At 42.6% G+C, this 24,490-nt stretch overlaps 1 protein-coding gene across 1 annotated transcript; it reads left to right on the top strand.

The window, feature by feature from the left end:
* Positions 1-703: 703 nt before the first annotated feature.
* zbtb16b (zinc finger and BTB domain containing 16b) lies at positions 704-21,040 on the top strand. The gene is made up of 7 exons (XM_034097833.1): positions 704-821; positions 2,130-3,357; positions 5,611-5,708; positions 7,945-8,031; positions 14,761-14,931; positions 16,014-16,181; positions 18,622-21,040. The coding sequence occupies exons 2-7, from the start codon at positions 2,225-2,227 to the stop codon at positions 18,849-18,851; spliced, it is 1,887 nt and encodes a 628-aa protein (XP_033953724.1). The 5' UTR covers positions 704-821; positions 2,130-2,224; the 3' UTR covers positions 18,852-21,040.
* Positions 21,041-24,490: the final 3,450 nt, after the last annotated feature.

Genomic DNA, 24,490 nt, shown 5'->3' with positions numbered 1-24,490 from the left:
TGTAAGGAAACATTTATGCTAAGACAGATATCCTCCGCTAAAAAGCTCCTTATTTTCTTCACGATGAAATAATGCATCTTTTAAAATCAGTAATTGCAGAAAGTTGCTGCGATTGCTTTATAAAAGGAGGGTAAATTGCATTAAATGTATACATACATTTATACATAAATACCTAATTCTTTTTTTAGAAATGGTAAATAATGGTACAACTTATGAGTGTCGCTATTTTACACAAGTTTTGCACTGATACCTTCAGTTATTTTATACCAAAAAAAGGACATCACTACCAAATTAGACGCCAAATCCTTAGCTTATTGCCTTATTTTGTTCCAACACCAGAAGCAATAAGAGCCACACATCATATTGACACATAATATTATCCATTACCAACATTTAGATTTCAAAGTAGGCTATAGGCCTATCTATTTTTTTAATTGGAGTCTCTCTGTAAAAGTTCTCACAGATGAAAAACTGGTTGAAACATGAATATTTATTAAATGGGCTCATTGAAGCAACAAGGCAATCTAAAGTGCATTGTATACAACACCAAAAGTCAAACCATAGAAAAATCGGTTATCAATCAGTGGCATGATATGCTTTTCTTACAAATAACACTATCAAATATTTCAACACGTGGTTCTCAAGACAGGGTTTTACTTTGAAAGTTCGTCCCGGAAGTGTGGTTGTCCCCCCGTGGGTTTGACTGTGGTGGCTGGGTGATGATTTGCTTACTTGGAGCAGACTGAGTTTGGAGCGGGTACTGTGAAATGTGTAACCATGATGCTGCCTGGGTAATCAGCGGAGGACGTTAGGAGACAGAGGTAAGGACAACTGTGACAGCCGACACTTTTAATATTTCTGCTGCTCATTTCAGCTCATTCTTCTCCTATCAACTACTTTCCAGTCTCAGACTAATTCCAACAATTACTATTTGAATTAATGTCCGTTTTATAGCGTGTGAAATTATATCGTTTAACAGCACACGTGTGTAAATCTACCTTAAGTTTGGCTGCAGCCTGATTTAGGATTTTACAAACTTGATTCAGCTCAGTCTGTATCGCGCGGACATATATAAATTGGACAGTTTTTGGGATAAATTGGTGTGTTTAAATGTTCGCTCAGCTCACGCTCCCTCAAACACCGTGCAGTCAGTAAATACGCGCTTGGACAGGGTTAATTTGTCGCAATGTGTTTGTATAATAAATGTGGATTTGTGCGTGAGCACCTGATGCGCTCCGATGTTGCGGTTAGTTGAGGATGCAGCCTGTCAGCATCGCTCGAGGTGCTGCTGAGCGGTCCGACAAACATCATCATACACAGTCCAATGTTACTCACACTGTCATTTAGGGATTTAAATGTGGTCAAAATACAATTACCTGTCGCAGGATTCCGCATTATTTCCACGGTTTGCTCCATTTAATAGTTTTATAACTTATTTAGGGATTTTTTTTTAAAAAGAGCGGCTTAATTGTCTCGCACACGTCTAATCAGGAACGTGCGCAGCCTAAATGAACTAATCAGCCCTGCAAGGCGTTTGTTAATAGCGGGCCTACCTGTTGAGGGCACAGATGTGTGTGTGTGTGTGTGTGTGTGTGTGTGTGTGTGTGTGTGTGTGTGTGTGTGTGTGTGTGTGTGTGTGTGTGTGTGTGTGTGTGTGTGTGTGTGTGTGTGTGTGTGTGTGTGTGTGTGTGTGTGTGTGTGTGTGTGTGTGTGTGTGTGTGTGTGTGTGTGTGTGTGTGTGTGTGTGTGTGAGCTTGATAAATTGGACCGTCACCTCTCAGTATGCAGACGTTATTACAGCGACGTGACCGCTCTACGAGACCTCAGACTAATCACCTGCAATGGAAACTGTTGCTTTGTACCTATCGACCTGTTGTCTGCATCTGGTTCTTAATTAAAATAAATAATCATGTAGGGTGCATGGATTAAGAACCCTAAAGGTGGGGTTTGAATTTTACGGAATATATATATAATTGTATTTTTAATGTAATGTATTTGTTGAAGTATTTCTATTGATTGATCAGGGATGAAAGTGTACACTGGAATGTAATTAACAACGTTTTTGCATCACATTGTAAGTGAGACAGGCACTAATGATCGTCTCCCCTCCCCCTCCACCCTAACCACAGACCTACAACCAGCTGAAGGCAAGTGAAGCAGGCAGGACAGCAACACCTCATGCGTGGGCTCGGCAAAGGTCCGAGTGGATACGGGTCTGACAAACATGGGTGTGCTCCAGCTCCACAATCCGACTCACCCTAGCACGCTTCTGCAGCGGGCCAATCAATTGCGTCTGTCAGGCACCCTGTGTGATGTCATCATCACGGTGGACGGCCAGGAGTTCCCTGCGCACCGCACGGTCCTGGCCTGCACCAGCAAAATGTTCGAGATCTTGTTCCACCGCAGCAGCTTACGCTACGCCCTGGACTTCCTGTCCCCCAAGACCTTCCAGCAGATCCTGGAGTACGCCTACACCGCCTCGCTCCAGGCCACGGCCGAGGACCTGGACGACCTGCTATACGCCGCTGAGATCCTGGAGATAGAGTACCTGGAGGAGCAGTGCCTGAAGGTGCTGGAGACAATCCAGGCGGAGGAGACGGAGGAGGTGGCGGTGAAGACTCAAAGCTCAGGGGACGCCAGTGACCACGGCCGAGCCCGGCACTGGAGGCACATGTTGATGTCCAAGAAGCATTCCATACAGGACGGGCCTAACCGCCTCAGTCCCACCGCCCTGCACCACCTGGCGCTGTACCACATGGCAGAGGGGAACTCAGAGAACGAGGCTGCTCATGATCTGAGCCCCAAGATGGACACAGAGGACAACATGGAGAGTTCCCAGCAGCCCGAGCGCCGCGGAGAAGCCTCGTCCCTGGATCCTGGCAGAATCATAAAATCAGAGAATATGCAGGTAGATGAACCTAATGGCTCATCCAGCGCCGGGGAGGGAAGCTGCCTGTCAGACCAGCCCAGAGACGAGGGTCCGGGGACGCCCCTGAGAGGCAGCGTGATCACCAGTGCCCGAGAGCTGCACACAAGCCCCGAAGAAGGAGGCCAAGTGATGGGAAACACTCTCGACTGTTTCCCCGGGATCTCTGAGAAACATCTGGCCTCCATTTACTCCATGCCCTCCAACCACACAGGGGAGGGGATGCTGCCAGTGGCCCCCTCCCTGGGTGTGCCGCTGGACCCCAGGGCCTACAGCGGCCTGCTGCATCAGGGCCTGCTGCACCGGGAGCTCCTCAGCAGGCTGGGCCAGTTCGCAGCAGGGATGAGGCACGAGGCCCCGGCTCAGGGCCAGCAGTGCTGTGGAGAGTGTGGGCTTCAGCTGCACAGCAGGCAGGCCATGGAGCAGCACAGGTAACAACACCCTTTTTACACTTTACTGCAGAATTACAATATATTTTAATATCGGAAGTAATGTAAAATCAAACAAAAAGACAATTTGTAAATCGTCTGTAATGCGTTGAATCAAAAAGAAAGATTGAATTGTTTTAATCTCAGTGACATTTTTCATTATACTTCTTTAAAAAAATGCCGTATGTTTCGTCTAACAAAAGATGTGAGGGATGAGCAGGATTATGTGTGCTTGTTCGGAATGATTTATGTGAAGCAAAGTAGTGCTGTGAGGAAAAGACTCTGGACACATCAAGCTAAAATACTGTGAGAGTTAGAAGCTGGAAGGAGCAACAGCAAATATGTTAATTTATTCTCAGGGACACCTGCACTCATGTCTTAACAGTGATGTCTCGGGAAGTTTTGAATCGGGTCTTTGTGAGGGATTTGAGGTATAAAGAGGCCTTGGTGTCGCATAACGCTGTTATTTACAAAGCCCAATTTTCTAAATTCTGTTTGATTATTTGTGCAGAAGCGTGTCTCACACAACAGGCTGCCTCGCAGGCTATTTGATATGCATGCCTTTGCATCAGTAGAGAGGAGCCACTCAGCAGGGACCGGGCTGGACGCTTCAGCTGGATGATGGATAACTTCTGCCTCACGACCTGCTCTGTTGTTTATTCTTCTACCCTCCTTTATTTGCCAGCCTGTCAGCCTAGATTGTGTCATTGTACACAAAAAGTCACTAGCTCAATGACAACTCTCATTATCTTGATTGTGGATGATGATAATTGCGCGTGTTTGGCAGTGTTTGACTCATCACTAATTATTAGAAACAGGACAATCTGTGAGCCAATAGTCCTAATATGCCGTTAACTCATGATTAGGATCACAGCGTTTTCCTGTCCGCGCCTGTGGCTGACATGTGTGCCTCGTGCCGCTCCAGAGTTGTGTTGAAAGCGCTGGGTGAAACAGAGCATCCTGTGGGATATTTAGTGATGCGCGCGGCTTACTCATGGAGACAGGCGGATGTCCGCAGGTTGAAGGAGTTGCATTGGCGGCGTGGCTTAAGGATGTAATGAAGTTTCTGTAGGTCTGTAACCAGGTCACTGAGCATACACCTGCTCTGCAGATTGACATTTTCTAGATGTTGAAGAAGTTTCCCCCGGCACAGATTTAGTGTGAAAAACTTCAGAAATTAAACAGGTTTCGGGAAAATAAAGGGAGAATAAAGGAGCAACAAATACAATAATTGCAGTCCACATTTTGAAATATGCAGAAAAAAACTTGTGATGCATTCATGACAGATTCAAAACTACACTATTTCTGGTCATTTTGAAGGTTACTTAAAACTCTGCCAATAAACCTAATTATATATTGTTTTTTTGCATGTTTGAACCCAATTTCTTTGGCAGAATTATGAATATAATTAACTAAATTAATTAATTATTGTGAAAGAAAATAGCATTCATTTTTTTCATAATTTTGTGGTGGATTTTAGGCCGATAACTCAAACTGCCGTGCCATTTGGATATCAAAATGAAAGGTCTCACATGAATGCTAGTAAATGATCATCTTTAAACTTACAGAAATAATTCAAAAGCTTGTTACTTAGCATGTAGCCAAACAAACATTCCTCCAATATATGTTATTGTTCATTTCATGCGTGCTAAGTAACATCTCAGGAATAATCGATTCTGACCACAGAGTGTGTTTAATGGTGGACTCTTTGTAGGCTGTTAGCGGGGTGATCTAAGGATAACAGTACAGATGCCTTGCATGCTTGGATGTGTGTGATATGATATGATAGGTTTTGCTGCCGGGCAGAGCTTCAGCGAATCATCGTCTTTTCTCCTTTTCATTGCAGTTACAGGAGAAGAGTGTGTGTGCGCATGTTAAGCCGGGGCATGAGTCGACGTGCATGTTCTTAGTGTGTGAGTGTGCGTGCGTGCCCACCGTGCTGGCGGGTGGAGGCACGCGTATGTCTGCACTCTGAAATTAGCCTGATATCCTATTGTCTGTGTTCTTTTAGCATTCATGCGTTGTGATTCACAACTCCAAGGGCCTCTTACACTAATGATGTTGCATTCAGCCAGGGATTCTTGCCGGAATTAAAACATGCTCCTCTTGTTACGAGGACAATGGTGCTTCTGGGTTTGGGGGACCTTGCAGAAATAAAAAAAAAGGCGCAGAAACGAGACTTTTATTATCACAAGTGCGTTCCTGCTTTGTTGTCATCTCTGTTAACACTCACATTTTGTGTTTGTCTTCGCACAGGAGGCTGCATAACGAGGAGAAAGGCCACGGCTGTGAATACTGTGGCAAACACTTCCAGGACAGCATGCGGCTAAGGATGCACATGCTGTCTCACACAGGTACTTAGTAACTCTCACACTCTCATCTCAGAGTATTCAGTGCTTATGAAGCCTCTTGATAGTGCGGCCTTTCAAATGCACCTGTTCATACTACACCCCCCTCTCCCCCTCACCCACCCCTCCTCCTACCAGTTAGTGCTGCTCCGAATACTTGGATCATGCTTTCTTTTCCATGCTCAGGTCTCTGTACCTCTCTCTCCGTCGCTCTCCAGTCTCTCTCTCTCTCTCTCTGTTTGAATCGTTTCTGTGTTTTTTTGGAGACTCTGGCGGCTCGCCAGCTCTGCCCCTTCTGAGTGATGACATCATCAGCTGCCGGCAGGCCTGGGTGTTCTGCCAGTGTTCCGAAGCGTGTGTGATGGCTCGCTCGCAGATGTGTGTCCAGGAACACACTGTACCCAAATGCAGACTTAATCAGACCTGACTGCTCTCCCAGCTACTTTATCCAAAATAGAGGAAGAGGAGCAGGGGGGGGGGGGAGCGGGTGAGGAGAGGGGGGGGGAGAGGATCAGGCACAAAAAATGAAACAGAAACAGAAACCTCAGATGGATTATGTGTATAGACAAGGCGAGGTCCCTGTCCTCCCTGCCTGCTCTCTCTGAGAATTGTTTGGGACTGACATACTGCTGACAGACGAGAGAGAATCTGTTTCTTTAAACTTCACCTGAGTCGTCCCTTTATACCCTCCGCATGCGCCTAAACACACATTCTGTCTTGCATTACTCACAGACCTTCGACAACAAGCTTTGATTTTCAATTCGCAGTGACATCAACAGCAGCACCTTTAACCTAATTTGAATTTTTGCATAAACTCCCCATCCCAATGTGTCAACGATAATGCTACCAAAAAAAAGAGATGTGGATCTCATTTCTTTGTCACCGTGTATTTCGGTATAGCAGCCTTAGATCCCGCTGGTTGCTAAGGAGCGAGTGCTCCACTGCTCTAATGGGCTGATTTGGTATTCAGCTCGATGCTGGCTCTTATTTTGGTATGCCAGACAAAGTGTTTTGATGGAGGACGATTGCAGCCGCGTCTGGAGACAGTTTGATGGTTTATGGATGAGAGCACACTCCGTGCCTTTGACTGCACAAGACAATGCACTATGTTCTCTTCTTCCCTTATCACACAATCTCACACACACACTGGACAGCGTCACACAACATCAGGATCTACAACACTGTTGCACTGTTACTCCTAATACAAAACTACTCCAAGTTTTATTTTGTAGTCTGGTGTAACAAAACGTACCACTCCCAAACAGTTTGTTTTCAAAAATTGTTGTTTTTAGAAATGAACAGATTGGGGCTTTTTTTGTTATTTGTGTGCAGCGCTAAGGAACAGTGGCACAGTGTTGTGTATAGAGGCATCTTAGAGTTGAAAGAGGACCACATTTAGGCTCGAGCGTTCAGAGTTCCCAAAGCTTGTGGGTGTTTTAATGAGTCATTTTAACTTCATTTAAAGCCAGCTGAGCAGAAAATAGATCAGTGAATGAGCCCTGGGCCTGTATGGATCTGCAACCGATTTACATCTCTGTGAGAGCCAACCCACATCCCAACAGCTGTGTGTGCGCGCATATGTCTGTCCTATGTGTCCATCTATGCAGGTGTAAGGTGAGTGCAGAACAAGGATCAAATATTTCTGCGAGGAGTATGCAAACTTGTCTCTCTCGTGTCTTCATCTGAATAGACAAGGGCATTCCAAAGGTGAACTGGGAACTGTAGTTACAATGCATGCGATGGGATTTGGGGTGTTGACTCTGAAGTGTATTTATTATTATTTTTTGATAGAGTGATGTGCCGCAGGCGGTAGCGTCTGCTGTACACAGAACACCCAGTCCTTCTGTGGCCTCATAGGCAGACAGTCTGCTCACTGTTCAGAGACTGATAACAGGGCACGGTAAATAAAACTCTTCAGCTCTGCTCTTTTCTGTCAAGAAAGAAGGGCCATTGCACCCTGTCTGGTGCTTTTATTTGTCCTGACTTGTGTTTTTATGGCGCAGTCCTCTGCTCCTTTGTCCCCTGCGCATTCGCTTCCTTGTGTTAACACCTGAAAAGCACAAGTGTGTGACAACCGAGGCTCTTTGGTGACTTTTGAAATTAGGCGCCTTTGTTCCCATCTTCTTTCTTTTTCTACAGTTTTCTTTAAATGCCACATTAACTGACTTACTCACAATTAAAAAGACACATGTAAATGTTAACTGTCTGATGTACCTTATTTTACATTTGATTTTATCTACAGCTCCCGCAGAGGCGCTGGTGTGTGATCAGTGTGGAGCCACGTTCTCCTCAGAGGATGCTCTGGAAGCCCACAGGCAAACACACACAGGTACTTTCACTCACACACACACATATTATGTCTACCCTGGACAGCATGCATTGAACTGTCAAGTAAGCCGTGACTGTGGGACTTGTGATGGGTCTAAACTTGCCTGTCATGCTGGCTCTGGGTTAAACTGTTCCTGTCATGATGCTCCATAATGTATCAACATGGCGGTGAGAGGCCCTCTCACATATCACCCACTAATATCTCTTGGCATCCAAACCCACTGCTTGCCACTTTGCCACAGTGGTAGCTTTACAGTGCCAGCGTTACAGTTTCACAGACACACTATCCACACATCCTGCCTGTGGAATTATTCAGCTTACACACACAATGAGATCAACAACTTCTGGTTTTCAATCATCTCCGATAACTAAAATGTTGTGAAACCTTCTCTTGTGACTTTTTTTCTTGTGTATCGAATGTCTGTCATGTGAGTGGGCGTCAGGATGATCGTAGTTTACAACCTGCCTGAGCAGCTGAAGACATTTTCTTCTTTTAATTCTTAAAACACACATAAGAATTAAGACTTTGTTATATTAGTAACAAGCAGTTAAGTGCTTTATAGGCAGAGGTCAAGGGAAACAAGGAGATTAGACAATAAATCAATCAACCAAAATGAAAGTTTATAATCTATTTAATAAAAGCTTAGAAGTCAATAAAACAGATTGGCTTTAAGAATATCGTTTTTTAACCAGCCATTAAGTATTGTTTTTGGTGTAATTATGACTTGGGGTGCCAATTAATAATGATTCAATTCGATTTATAAAGGGTTTATACATTTTAACAACCATAGTGATGGTTAATAAGTCATTAATACCCAACTTTATTATCTGCTGTCGCCAGGCGATACGTAAAACAAGCACACAATCGTAAAAGCTAACACAAAACTATGTACTTTAGTGTATCAGTGATGATGCATAAAGAATATAATAACGACACTTTGACATTTTTATTTTTAGCTCTCGGTCATTTTTAAGAAACAAATACAAATATTGACGGCCACCAGCCTCTGTAATCTCCATATTTTCTGGCTTTCTTAATCATCTTTGATAATAACATAAATGTTATTGAGTTTTCCGTCTGTCGGGTGGAAGAAACAGGCTATTTGAAGACATCCCCTCGGGCACCGGGAAATTATGATAGACATTTTTTTTTCTGTTGTCCAAGATTTTATTGACGACAAGATTATTCAAAATAAAAAAGAGGCAGATAAATTCAAAATAAAAAAGAATGGTTAGGTGTAGCTCTTTTTTTCAGAAGACAAACAAAGCATGACCCAGTTTTTCAATTCAACAATAATACAAATGAGTCCGATATGAGACCTCCACCCGGTCATTTCTAAAGCCTTGGTACCTGCCTTGGATAAGATCATTATTGAAAACCTCTAAAGCCTTAATGAGAATGCTTTGTAGTGAATAGGCACTGTTGAATATTTTCCCGAGAAAGACATAACAGCACTTGTTTGACTGGAAAGTATCCAACTGTGAAAGAAATCTGTATTGTTGTCAGACGATACATATGCCTGGCAGTGTCTGAACCCACACCTTTCCTGCTACTGTCAGAGAAAGGCGATAACCCTCTCCGGAGCATTGGCATGTAACTGTAACTCCAGGTGGCACACACAGTATGAATACTTAATGTATGTGGACATGGAGGGGTGTTAACGGTGCCCAGAAGTTTCTACCCACATCTCTCCAACTTGTAAACATCCAGAGCTCGGTTTCAGCTTGGCAGTGTATCCAGAACAGGGTATTACTCTCTCATTTTGTTGTGATCTCAGCTGTGAAGCATGACCCTTTTTACAGACTCCTATTGTAGCTACAGGTAATGTAATCAGCTGTGCCAAGGATATGCTCCAATCCATTATCATTTACATTTAATAAATATAACCTGGATTCTATTCCTCCTAAAAACACATCATCTTTACGGCTTCCTGGGCTTTAATTTGCCATGTGGCATAACCAGAGAGCCAAATAAGTTTCCTCTTAGCAGGTTAACACTTGTCAGACCTCAGCAGCACGGCGGCCCACCTCCTCTAAAAGGCACATAATACCACTTTGGGAGATCTTACCCCAAAGTGGCTGAATTTGGCAACACTGGTGGCTACAGTGAGAGTCTGTATAAGCTATTTTGATATGTCAGAGGTGAATGGCCGTGGGTTGTTGGAGATCAAAGAGGGGGGATTTGGGGGCAGGGCGGACTGTGGGAAGGGAAGGGGGTATTTGAGGACTTCCTGAGGGCAAGAGGATTGCTGCTGGTGTTGGATGCCAGGACTGAGAGGAAAACAACATCATGTGCTGCTGTTTACTCCTCACCACAGCACTGTCACAGTCTCCTCTGACCTACTTGTCAGTGCCCAAAATAAAAGAATGGATCTGTCTCCGAATTGCTCTAACAACAAGGGGGTTTGTTTCATCAGAGCAAATCGAGGGCTGTGGGGCACCGAGCTCTACATTTTGGAAAACCCATGTTAAAAAAAACGATGTTATGTTATCTACAGCAGGCTCAGAAAGTGACTGTAAGCACTTCCATTTTGCCACCTTGCCTTCAAGGCAAAGGCCATAAGAGTGCTGCCTTTGTGTACTCACAGCAGCTGCACTGTTTCCACACTTTACAGCCTGCTTCATCAAGGGAATAATATTACCTTCTGTCTGAGTTCTAATTAAACCGTCTGTTAGTTTATTCAGATACAGCCCGGCTTTATTATGCAGACCTTTAAGCTCGCCTAATCATGTGTCCGTCATCATACTGCCGCCTCCTGTTAATACCCAGCTGTAATTTAGCCCGAAACTGAATTGGACTGCGCTCTGGTTGGCCATTGAGATCACAGTATTTATTTGCTCTCACTGTCATGATACAAACAGCCCCAGGTCGCCCTGTCATTTCAGGTAGAAATACAGTAGACAGAGAACATATTCTAGGAATCGAGGCAAGTGAACCCATGTGTGACCTCAACGAAGTGATCCATGGAGTGGTGGTTAAACACAAGCAACGTATCTCTTGTTGCATTAATTATTGAGTCGGTAGTTCCTCACTCGGGTAGATTAGCAGGCTGCTGATGGGTGCCCGGGGTTGTTTAAGGTACTGTAGCCTTTGTGCATGTGCTTCTCGGCCGTCAGCACGAACGCATACAGAAGCGTGTCATGGGAGGTCTTGCACATAATGTAGCCTGCATGACTGTTTATGTTTAACTGAATGATATCAGTGAGCTCACAGTATATACACTCAGCAGCCTTAGGACAGAGTTTATAGTGTCCTCACATAGCATCCTCCAGCTAGCAGACACGCTCAGCCATGATGTAATGTTGTAAATTGTGAAATCAGTGTGAAATTGCTCTCCCTTTTGAGGGCAGCACAATATTTGTGTAGCTTTGACTTGGCTGTCAATCACAATATACTGAAACAAACTGTATAGATTAAAACTATGAAATTATTGCAGTTCAAATTAAACGTTTTGTGTCTATTTATTTCAGACAATTATTCACAAATCAATCACTTTAATTGGTGGGCTCCGGACACTAAAGTTAAGATTAACACAGAAGAAATTATACAGATTTGCCGTCACCACTGAATACAATCTCTTGTTCAATTTGCAGTGGGTTTACTCCCAGATTCTCAGGGTGGGAACACTTTTGTTTGCAGCTTGAAAAGAAACAGGCTGCGCTTATTTGTGAATGAAGGGATTAGCTTGAACACTTCACCCCAACAAGGACCATGATCCTATCTGGTTGCCTAGACACATGGTTTTGTTTCTTAGGCAGCGTGAGAGCGTGGCTGGCTCCCACCTCGGTTGGACTGAATAAGTGGCAGATGTATGAAGGCAGACCATGTTAAATCACATGAGCATACACACGGTCTTAGTGGAGATATGCGGAAATAGCATAGCAACCTCAGACCGTGTGCATTAGACAAGCAGCTCAGTAATATAATACAGACATTAAATGTTTATATTTTCTGCCTCCCTGGCAGATTTCCTTTAAAGTAAATCATTCCACTGTTAAGACTCCCTTCCACTGAACACAATGCTCAGTCAACTCTCCAGCCTTTGAGGAATACCATTGATTACATGGTATTTACCCCATTGAGGGCAAGGGTCAGGGGTCATCCTGTGCCTTAAAACCCAAATCCCAAACCCATTGTCTGGTTAAGGGTGAGAAGGCAGGGGGCAATGACAGCCAACTTTAGGGCTTATTCTCTCATAAAGAAGCTCCTCTACACTTATTACCAAAGCTTACTGGAAAACTCTACAACAGCAAATCCTCTTTCTTTGAAAAGTTAACAGAGCACAGCGAGGCGAAATGCCACCACTAACGCTTCCTTGCCTCCGAAAGGTTTTTGTTTACACTTCAAGATATTATTTGTTATTTTTATTTTCGGTGTTCGGTTGTGCAGAATCAAACCAAAAGCGACTGCTGAGCTGTTGTCACTGCGTGTCAACCCGGGATCAAGAGTGTAATTGTTGTGACAGAATATTTGTCATATTTCTTTACTCAAGTTTCAGAATTGTTGGTGACAGAAGTATCAGGATATACATCTGTGAGTCTGCCAGTGTGTCAGGGAGTAACGGTTTAACCTGCACAAAGAAACTGGGATGTTAAACTTTCAGAGCAGACAGAACAAAGTGTCGGCCGCATTGAAACACGCATTTACAATGTATGATAGTTATTAAAGGGAGAGCGGAGAGAGGATGATTAAAGTAGCTTTGAGGTGTCGACAAGGTGGTTAATGTGTTGTTCGGCTGGCTGAGGGCTCTGCTATGCTCTGCCTGCAGCTAAAGTATCCAGGAGACATTGGAAAAGAAAGCACGCCCCCTGCTGTCTGCAGAAAACATTACAAGAGAAACCGCTAAAAGTGGATCAAGGCTTCCACATCACAGGTTATGCAGATTGCTTTTTGTTTTTTTGAAATGCCTTAAGCCATTTTTAGATGGATCATTATCCCGACTCCACTGTTGCACAGTGCACAGTGAATCGGCATTAGTTAGGTATGACTCAGGCGGAAAGTGAAGCTGGTTAGACAGTGAAAGAGTTGGTCAGCGGATAAGGGGAGTGGGCAGGGTGCAGAGGCGTTCAGAATGGAGGGTCTTTTGTTTAGAACTAAAATATTGTGATCCGTGGGTGAGAAAGGACCGCGGTCATTAGGCGACAGCATAAAGACAGGGATTGTAGGAGTTGCGTGAGGAGCCTATGACTAATGGGCTTGGTCAATGAGGGCCTGGACTTCATTGTGTTCCCTTTGTGCAGGAGTCCAGAGGCTCTAGCCTCTGAACAGGTGCAGTTGGGTCCAGCGGATCGCCCCCATGCAGGATTGTTAGGATCAGGGAATGTCTTTCATCCTGTCTTCTTTCTGTTAATGATTACAGATGATCAGTTCTATTAGTGAGCATTTCAAAACTAGGTTTCAAAAGAAGAAGCCCCATAATGCTAATATTAGGTTAGGATACATATCAGTGAATTGTGAAGTGTAAAAAGCGTCTTGCTTTGTTTGAGAAATTGTGACATGTGGATTAGTAAACAATACACAGTGAATGTTTCAGATTTATCCCATAAAACGTGAATTTGCTTGATTTGTTTCCTTTTCTTTCTAGTTTGAACAGGCTTGTCTGTTAACTTGATTGAACCTAAAGCAAGAGTCTGACACTCTTCCCTCTTAGTATGAGTGTGCTGTATCCCTTTCCCTGCGTTAATTCCAATTTAATTGCCAGTTGCCTCAAGGCACTTCAATAACAGTAACAAATGATTTGATTTAGTGGACCTCATCAGACTGCATTTTAAATGCGACACAGCAACCCCACTTGAATTCCAATGAAGTGCTGGCACAGTCCTCTGTTTACTAATGATCCTCCGCTGGAGATGTCTGATTGAATCTGAGTCAGGAGCAATGGGACCTGCTAGCATTGTAAATGATCTGCAACCTGAGCAGACAGAGAAATAAGGAGCTCATAATCTCACATTAAAGCCTCGTTCTGCAGGACATGCACATTATGTCCAATGCAGCTGATCAACTAGTCCCTCAGTCTTACGGCATATATGAATTTGCCTCGGTGTGAATGCCAGATTGGATTTGAGTGCTGGCATACACAGCCTGTAGATCAAGTGTTGACTGTATGACAGCCAATGGATCTTCTTCACGTTGCCATTTTGACTAGAGCTACCCTGCCAGCGACTCCCTATCTGTATTCCTCTCCACACTCCGTGCAACAGGAAAGCAGCCCCGAAGAGATGCCAGGTCACACACAGGATTAAACTGGATTGTGTTTTTTCCTGCAGTCCTGCCTTTAATGGCTTGATATCACTACTTAACATTCTGCACAGAGCGCATAGTGTAGGCATCATTTAGGGTGGAGCTACTATCAGCCGCTCTTTGAGCACAGAGACAGAGGACTTCACAGGCTGGAGCTGACTCCTGATGGGGAATGAAGAGAATAATTACACATCTAACACACCAGGAAGGATCCATTGATTGTATGATTGGCATGCTGTGCATTGTGTGGGAAATTCTTAAAGAAAACAATGACTTTCATGGTTTAAAATAGAACGCATAAAGACTCGCAGTTGAAAGTGCCTCTGGGCTTTTAGGGGAGTTAGTTTAGGTAGAGGCACTTGCTCTTTGAAAGAAGCTTTTCCCTCTGAGGACTCGCACAAAGTTGAAGTGACCCAGTTTCCCCACTTAAGGCCCTGTCTGTGTATGGTACTGAAATAACTGTGCGTCTGTGTCTTGTGTGTTCTCCAGGGACTGACATGGCGCTGTTCTGTCTGCTTTGTGCAAAGCGCTTCCAGACCCAGAAGGCCCTGCAGCAGCACATGGAGGTCCATACAGGCATGCACAGCTACATCTGTAGCCACTGTGAGCGCCCCTTCCCCAGCCACACGACCCTCAAAAGACACTTACGCTCACACACGGGTAAGACGCGGATCATTCGTACGTCTATAGCACTATCTCCTGTCATAAAACATAAGCATGCAGTGTCAAAAGCATGCATATGTTGGAAAGGAGACGGCTGTTTTTATTTCTGTATACGAGTTCATTTCCTTAGGTTACTGGCTTTAAGGTTTTAAGTCAATTTGCATGCATCCTCTCCCACCCTCTTATTCACTTCTCTATACGATGACTCACCTCTCTGATGACAGCACTGTACCGTTATGGCCGGTGCATATTTTAGGCAATTTCATCCTGTTTATATTTTGGGTTCTTAGACAGCCTTTGGGCTTCTGCAATTCACGGCTGTCAGTTCTAGTGTGGTTCACCCAAAATGATAGAGGAAACCCAAATAAATATTGAAGGAAAAGCAAATGGAAATGACTTGTCTGTGTGTTCTACCAAGGGTGAGTCTTAGTGCCGCAGGAGACGGAGAGATATTTACTGAAAAGATGTCCCCCTTTCTTCTTTTACCTTAAATAACACTCCCAGCTGTCAGGATGGCTTGATGTCTAGACAGGAGAAATACATAATTGATGTGAAGAGACAGAAGTGAAGGGAGTTTTGGCCATGGTGGCGTATCTTGTTTGTATGCCATTCTGCTTGGAAGTAACATTTTGTAAATGTCATCTGCTCCACAGTGGGGTGGGGGATTGGGGAGAATGGGCCTGTAATGAGGAGAGCAATGTATCCTCTGACTTGGCTGTTGCTGTGGACACTGAGATAATGAGGCACATAGGTCATTGGAGATGAGTCAAACCCTCAGCCTAGGAGAGAAATAGATTAACTACAGTATAGAGCACAGAGCACTACATGCCTTGAGGGCTTTTATTAGCTATTACCAGACAGCCAAGAGGAGTGTCCTCATGTCATAACATTAGCGACGTCTGAAAGCACATTATTCCCCCGCTTGATATGCATGTGCAGAAAAGAGCTATTTGACCTACGTAGTTACATATGAGCCCATTCCATGTCGTGCCAAAGACGAAGTTAGCCTTTAATGCCTCTCATGATAATGAGCTGTGTTGGTGTTGCGGCTGCTGTTTTGACACGACTTGTGTTTTCAGGCGATCACCCGTTTGAGTGTGAATTCTGCGGGAGCTGCTTCAGAGACGACGGCACGCTGAGGGGCCACAAACGCATCCACACAGGAGAGAAGCCTTACGAGTGCAACGGCTGTGGGAAGAGGTTCAGCCTCAAACACCAGCTCGAAACCCACTACCGCGTCCACACAGGTGAGAGAACACACTCACACATACAGGGAGGCGTTTCAGCGCTGCTAATAGGGGTGGTCCTCTATGCAATATCTATATTTAAAAGGCTGGTGATATACAGGGGGGAAAACATTTATTTAGTCAGCCACCAATTGTGCAAGTTCTCCCACTTAAAAATATGAGAGGCCTGTAATTTTCATCCTAGGTACACTTCAACTATGAGAGACAGAATGGGGGGAAAGAATCCAGGAAATCACATTGTAGGATCTTTAATGAATTAATTGGTAAATTCCTCGGTAAAATAAGTATTTGGTCACCTACAAACAAACATGATTTCTGGCTCTCAAAGACCTGTAACTTCTTCTTTAAGAGCCTCCTCTGTCCTCCACTCGTTAACTGTATTAATGGCACCTGTTTGAACTCGTTATCAGTATAAAAGACACCTGTCTACAACCTCAAACAGTCACACTCCAAACTCCACTATGGCGAAGACCAAAGAGCTGTCAAAGGACACCAGAAACAAAATTGTAGACCTGCACCAGGCTGGGAAGACTGAATCTGCAATAGGTAAGCAGCTTGGTGTGAAGAAATCAACTGTGGGAGCAATTATTCGAAAATGGAAGACATACAAGATCACTGATAATCTCCCTCGATCTGGGGCTCCACGCAAGATCTCACCCCGTGGGGTCAAAATGATCACAAGAACGGTGAGCAAAAATCCCAGAACCACACGGGGGGACCTAGTCAATGACCTGCAGAGAGCTGGGACCAAAGTAACAAAGGCTACCATCAGTAACACACTACGCCGCCAGGGACTCAAATCCTGCAGTGCCAGACGTGTCCCCCTGCTTAAGCCAGTACATGTCCAGGCCCGTCTGAAGTTTGCTAGAGAGCATTTAGATGATCCAGAAGAGGATTGGGAGAATGTCATATGGTCAGATGAAACCAAAATAGAACTTTTTGGTAAAAACTCAACTAGACGTGTTTGGAGGAGAAAGAATGCTGAGTTGCATCCAAAGAACACCATACCTACTGTGAAACATGGGGGTGGAAACATCATGCTTTGGGGCTGTTTTTCTGCAAAGGGACCAGGACGACTGATCCGTGTAAAGGAAAGAATGAATGGGGCCATGTATCGTGAGATTTTGAGTGACAACCTCCTTCCATCAGCAAGGGCATTGAAGATGAAACGTGGCTGGATCTTTCAGCATGACAATGATCCCAAACACACCGCCCGGGCAACAAAGGAGTGGCTTCATAAGAAGCATTTCAAGGTCCTGGAGTGGCCGAGCCAGTCTCCAGATCTCAACCCCATAGAAAGTCTTTGGAGGGAGTTTAAAGTCTGTGTTTCCCAGCGACAGCCCCAAAACATCACTGCTCTAGAGGAGATCTGCATGGAGGAATGGGCCAAAATACCAGCAACAGTGTGTGAAAACCTTGTGAAGACTTACAGAAAACGTTTGACCTCTGTCATTGCCAACAAAGGGTATATAACAAAGTATTGAGATGAACTTTTGTTATTGACCAAATACTTATTTTCCACCATAATTTGCAAATAAATTCTTTAAAATGTGATTTTCTGGATTTTTTTTTTCCTCATTTTTTCTCTCATAGTTGAGGTATACCTAGGATGAAAATTACAGGCCTCATCTTTTTAAGTGGGAGAACTTGCACAATTGGTGGCTGACTAAATACTTTTTTGCCCCACTGTATGTCATTTCTGAATAGCTTAGTCTGCCAAGACACATATATAATAATGTGCTACTGTACTTTACTCTTCTCTTTGATTAACATTTGCTACAAACTACGGTGCCCAACTGTTTAAGAAAATTAGCTTTATTGCAGCCATTTCTTTTTGTGACCTATTTAAAAGATGTACGTCTTCCCTCAGAACAAATTAGAGTGCCACAGACAGGCTAGGGTAGTCAGAAAATATCAAAGGTCTGACTAATGCACTCATGCTTTTGTTTTTTTTATGGAAATGTTGACGAAAGACAACTATAGAATAATGCCTGCCTTCAAAAACTTTACTTAAAACTTAAATGACAAAAATTACTTATTTTTATCGTAAAAAAATGGCATTTGAAATGCTGTTAATAGTCAATCTAACCACTAAATATTGATGGTTTTTCAGCTTTTAAAGCTTTTTTTCGCGAATAGGACAAAAAACCCTATCTATGTGCAACAGATCTAAATGTAATGTCAGGTTACATTGTACCGACTGCTATCTGACGCCTTGCTGAGGTCAGAGAGAACCCTCTGTCGTATTTGTGGTAGATGACGCTGACTGGACAATATCTAACTGGCAAACTGATATAGGTCTAATCCTGACGCGAAAACACTCACAAACACAACACCACCTGGAGTACAGTGGACTGAAATAGAGGTGAGTCCCGTTTCACGTGGCCGGCCCTCTGGCCCCGGGTCTACAAGGTTAATGCTGTATTGTTGCATTTTTCAGGTGAGAAGCCATTTGAGTGTAAGCTGTGTCACCAACGGTCCAGAGACTACTCGGCCATGATCAAGCACCTGCGCACTCACAACGGAGCGTCCCCGTACCAGTGCACCGTCTGCCAGGACTTCTGCCCCAGCCTGGCCTCCATGCAGAAGCACATAAAGGGCCACAAGCCGGAGGACGTGCCGGCAGACTGGAGGATAGAAAAGACTTACCTGTACGTCTGTTACGTCTGAGCAGGACTTGGACCCCACGCACACACACTCTGTCACTGTTAGGTAAAAACCTTGTAACTCCAGTGTTGCTGTTTTTCATGCTGGAAAATGAAATGTCTCTCTGTGGGTTTAAAGAAATAATATTTAGACTCTTTCTGGATTAAGTGTGAAGTTGTCATTGTGGGAGATACAAGGTTTTTACCTGACAACAGAGACATGCAAGCACGGAAATTAATCTGTGTACACACTAGGGCTGCAAGTAATGGTTCGTCTTATTATGAATTAGATTATTTTTTATTCTAAGTGATGAATTGTTTAGTCTGAAAAATGTAGTCACATTTTGGTGACATCTTCAAATAACCACTTTTGTTCCCACTGATTTGAAAAACAAGCCGCAAATGGCCACATTTTGAGAAACAGGAAGCCGTGGAGATGTATTATTTTCAACCCACAAAAAGAAGTGTTGAGAATGAGTTTACTGACAACTTATTGTTTCAGCCCTAGTGCACACACACTCTCCCTCACACACACAGTTTTGATAATAACTGTCTCTCCACTGTTGTTAAATCAAAGTCACAATGGCTGCCACTGCTGACCTGTCTGTGGAGCAGGAGATGTTATGAGTTATCTTCTATGATTGTGCAGTAGTATTGAATATATAATTCCACGAAGGCTTGATTGGCTGAACTTTGCAACATGTTCCTGTGACTTCTCAATTTAATTTTATGCTGGATTTCGTTTTGGATTTGTTTATGTTCTGCATGTGTTACTTGAATGGCCGCCACGTTTTGACCTCATAAGCTTGATCTCTTTAATTGCCTTGTCTTTCTTGCCGTGGATGATATTGTTTCGAGGTAGCTGGCTTACAATTTGAGTTTTTCTTGCAATGTAATAGGTTTTGCTATTTATATGTTGTTTATTTGTTACCAAATATGTGCTGGTTTTCATCACGGTGTCTCTTGGGATGATTTCTAGTAGAGCGAGCTCTACCTCTCCTCACTTTCAAACCTACTGCAAAGTGTTCAGTCATCAGTAGTTTTTCATTTTCTAACAAATACATCATTTAAATGGACAAGCGGTGGGTAAAAAAACAGCCTCAACATGGCTTTCATGTGTAGTTGTTCATCATTAACTATACATGTCTTACAAAATCACAGAATCAGAATTTTCTAGGAGAAAATGTAAGAAAACATGAAAAGAAATTGTTGTTTTTATACAAAACATGAATAGAAAATTGTTACATTGAATCACTATGAGCAGGTTATTGTCAGTATATTGTAGCTGTAATGTACAAACTGTCATTGTATGTTATTCCCTAATGTGAGCCTAAAACAGGCCTTATAGATTTCAACATGTTGTATTTTTGTATTACAGTAATTTGCTATCTGTTTACATTTGGTATGATTTGAGAAACATCTTAATGTGTGTGTTTTATAAGTCTCTGATTTGATTAAGATCCCTCCCTTGTGCCTCTTTTATAAGTAGAGCATTGATGTGCTTGAGTACATGGGTCTGTGCTATTGGTAGTTGTTTCTGGGTGTTTGTTTATTGTTACTTAAATAAAGATAGACTGCCATGTAGATCCACTTTGTCTGAAAATTGCAACTGGATACAACATACTGTGATAGTGGCTGATGAGTCAAGCGTGTACTTTTGAAATCACAATTGCTTGGAACTGCATCAAATTTGTTCCCTTCAAAGCGACAATAGACCGAGATCTTCGGATGAAAACAGTGTTTATATCAAGTCTTGGCGTCAGTGGGCATTACCAATGCCTTCTTAAGTAGCCAACAACACTCAGTGCCATGAACACACATTCACTGTATCTATTCTACATGAACATGCACTATACATGGATTTCCTTGGTGGACCAAAAGAAACAGAGCACTTTTGTTTGAAAAGGGTTATTTCTTTGATCTTTCTATGTTGTGATAATGCAGATGTCCTTTTATTTGATGTGTCCTAGAAGGATGTGATTAGCATTGTTTAGATTATGTCAATGTCTGTCTACCTCAGGGCCAGATCAAAGCTCGACCTGGTATCCAATCAGGGTTGTTCTTCTTGCCATGTGTGCAGTAAAATCCCTCTTCATTACAGCTTTGTAACACAGTGTGTGAAAGTGTTTTCTCAGTGTGGATTCAGGCACAACTCTGTATGCGTCAGTGTTCGGTGGCATGGTTAAAAAAAGAATAAAACAATTTACTATTTTATGCATCTTGTCTCATTTGCCCTCTGTTTCGGCTGTCTGCATTCCATTTTCAAACTCTGATGTCAATGGTGTTTTACTTTTTTGCGGATGGTCTCACAACTATATCAAGACCATCCATCATTTGATTAAATCAAAGGATTACAAAAATATCTCCATACAATTAAACTGAATGGCTGGATTGCTCTGGTCAAGTTTGTTGTTCTTTTTTTATAATATATTTAGATATTTAGTCAGGGGATATTTGTCATTAATGTCATTTACAATTTTGGGCAGAAATAAATGAGCTAACATTTTAAGGGAATGCTTTTCTATGACTTCTAAAAGACATGCCATACTATGACATTTTCATGAACTATTATACCTTTTATTACATTTTTATAACATAGTATACTATGACTTTGTATGGCATACTATAGTAGTATGATGATATTTTTACACTATACTATTTTATTTTTGTGACATTTGTGTGAGATACTGTGATCATATGACTTTTTCAAGGAAATCGTATAGACTCCTGATATACTACGACATTTTATTACTTTTCTTTGTCATATTTTACTTTGACTTACTAGTAAAAAATGTATGGCAAACTATACTATTTTAAAATATGACGTGACATTTGTAGATACCTTTTGAATTGCATTTTGTTAAGACATAATATAGTATGACATTTGTAATGACATTTGAAATGGTATCTATGTTATGATTTATTTATTTTTTGTTACATAATTATCATATACTTTAAAAATGTTGATGATCATTTGATATAAAACGCGAGATGTAATCGCAATACACTTTATTTAGGTTGTTTGCCTATTCCAATTATCTATATTAAAGAAACAATTAATGTGACATAATTTACATACAAGGTAGGTGAAAAGGCTTGCACAGCTGTTCAGTGTGTGTGTGGGGGGGGGGGGGGGGGCTCCTCTCAAGTCAGCTGTTCTCCTCCACAGGTATCACACCAGAAGACAAGCTGTTCAAACTCCATCGGTATGCACACTCACCACTGTCCCAGATGATGCTGATGACCACTGTCTCATTTATAAATGACAGGAGTATAACATACAGGTTTCCCAAAGAAAATATAATTTAAAGGTCACCTATTATGTAAAATCCTCTTTTTCATGTATTTTCTACATAAACATGTGTCCCCTCTGTGGAAAGAGATTCTGAAAGTTTCAGGAAAAACATTCGCTCACTTTTTGTCCTGATCCATTTATATAAAAACCTGTTTGAAAATGAGCTGATCAGATTTTGGCCACTTTATGATGTCATAACGATTTTTTGGCTTGTGTAAGTATTAGCCAATAACCAACCAAGGTAACCCCCCCCCCCCCCACCTTATCACCTGAATCTCCTCCTAGCTCACCATCTAGGCCAAACACTTCAAAGAGATGTTTTGTATATATCTGAGACCTAAAAAAACAGTATAATTGGGGACCTTTAAAACAACACAAGTCAAACTATACTATACCATAAAACTATGTATTTAATTAAATAAACTGTTAAGGCTTTCCTTGTGATTCAGGTTACAACATGTGGTGTTCATGCAATACAGTTTATTGAATATTGGGTAGACTTTGTTATTTTTCATTTTAAATCAGATGAGCTTCTGTCTCTCCATAAATAGGAAGAAGTACACCCCCGGGTACTGTACACATTGGTCCAGCTCCTCTTATTCAGCCTGCACACTTCACTTGTACAGCGCGGCTCTAGCCCTGCCCATGATGTGGACAGAGACAATGAGCTGATCCCTCTTAACGCTGTATTGGCTTCTGCCACAAACCTTCGCCGTCTCAAGCTGTTTGTAGGGTTTATGTGTCATCTGGACCACGTGCAAACAGCTGGAGTCACTCCAGGCTCCGTGGTGACCTCTGATGGCCCTCTGCCAGAGCCACAGCTGGCCGGTGTTTTATCCCAGATGTGAAGGCACTAAGTATCAGAACATCAGGCCTGCCACAGTGAAATTGAAACCCCTTACTCATTTCAGGTGCTGGCAGCTCTTACTGTACATCTTTTTAATGTTGGGTTTTATTTGCCTAATGCCTTAGAGATTTAACAGGTTATCGTGCTGATTCAAAGTATTCCTCTGGTTTCCTTTTTCTATCGTCTCCATGTTACCATAAAGTAGCCTCTGAGTGCGCTGTGAATGTTTTATTATGTAATCTATTTTCTAGCTATATTATTTCAACCAGGTCAGCAAAATTCCAGCCTGCAGTTTTAGCAGTGTTGTTTACACGTTTGTTTTCAAGGGTTCTGTGTTGTTCAGCTCATTTGGCCACAGACACATGTTACTTAGGACTAATTATAATGACCCATAAGACTCCATTCATCTTTCTACTGGAAAACAGCGTCAACGTTGTCAATATGCCACATGTTGAATTGCTTACTGAAGTGTAGTGGTTTTTCAACCTTTGGGGTTGAGACCTGCCACACTGTTTGTCATGGGGTTGCATGTTTTTTAAATAGAAGAGTAAATCTGATTCCTACATTAAACTATGTTGCATGTACACTATACTCTTTTGCTGTTACTTGTGAAATATTGAATACATTTAACTCTACAGATCTTTTAAATCATTTATGTTGAAAAGAAACATTATAGCCAACAGATCTCAGACATCCGCCTCATCACTAAGTTCAGCTGCTGATCAAACATTTCACAAGAGACAACCCTGTTCCATTTCCTCTAATAAGAACTGCTATTGTTTGGCTTTGGTGAAATGTACACCAAATTATCCATTTAGTTTTGAACGGTTACCTACAATATTTATCCACATTTTACAACTGCGTCATTACCTGAGAGCTTTATGTAGATCCAGTGTCAGATGTTGTTGACCACTGAACTCAAAAACAGAGCAGGTGGGGGTTGAGTGCCTTGCTCAAGGAGTCAACAGCAGTTGGGAAAATGATTGTAAAAGCTTTAGGACTTTTTTTCGAGTTGATCCAATCGTCTGAACTGAAGCATTTATTTCTGAGTTTCTCCGGGTGTTATTCTCCTAAAGGTCACCTATTATGCAGAATCCACTTTTTCATGTCTTTTATACATCAACATGTGTCCCCTCTGTGTGAAGAGATTCTGAACGTTTCAGGAAAAAAGATTCTCTCACTTTCTGTCCTGATCCATTTATATAACAACCTGTCTGAAAATGAGCTGATCAGATTTTGGCCACTTTGTGAAGTCATAACAATTTGTTGGCTTGTGTAACCATTAGCCAATCAGCAACCAAGGTAACCCCCCCCCCCCCACCTTATCACCTGAATCTCCTCCATTGTGTTATTTTTACCCAAATCTCTCTCAGAGGGGCGTGGGGAGGGGCTCCTTATTTTCATCGAAAGTCACAGACAGAGAATCAGCACTTTGGAAACAGGGCTGAAACAGAGGGGATTATGGGTAATGCTGCAATGATCTGTTTGGTATTTGGAGCCAAACACTTCAGAGACATGTTTT

This window comes from Pseudochaenichthys georgianus, chromosome 13 (assembly GCF_902827115.2).
Source record: "Pseudochaenichthys georgianus chromosome 13, fPseGeo1.2, whole genome shotgun sequence".
In the NCBI taxonomy this organism is placed as follows: domain Eukaryota; kingdom Metazoa; phylum Chordata; class Actinopteri; order Perciformes; family Channichthyidae; genus Pseudochaenichthys; species Pseudochaenichthys georgianus.
The sequence above is the reverse complement of the archived record's forward strand: the minus strand, read 5'-3'. Positions and strand labels throughout refer to the sequence as shown.

Excerpts from the sequence above, each read along its gene's own strand:
- zbtb16b (XM_034097833.1), top strand. The coding sequence starts at position 2,225 with ATGGGTGTGCTCCAGCTCCACAATCCGACTCACCCTAGCACGCTTCTG. Across the intron at positions 14,932-16,013 it reads ACACTTACGCTCACACACGG|GCGATCACCCGTTTGAGTGT; the intron begins GTAAGACGCGGA and ends TTGTGTTTTCAG. Across the intron at positions 16,182-18,621 it reads CCACTACCGCGTCCACACAG|GTGAGAAGCCATTTGAGTGT; the intron begins GTGAGAGAACAC and ends TGCATTTTTCAG.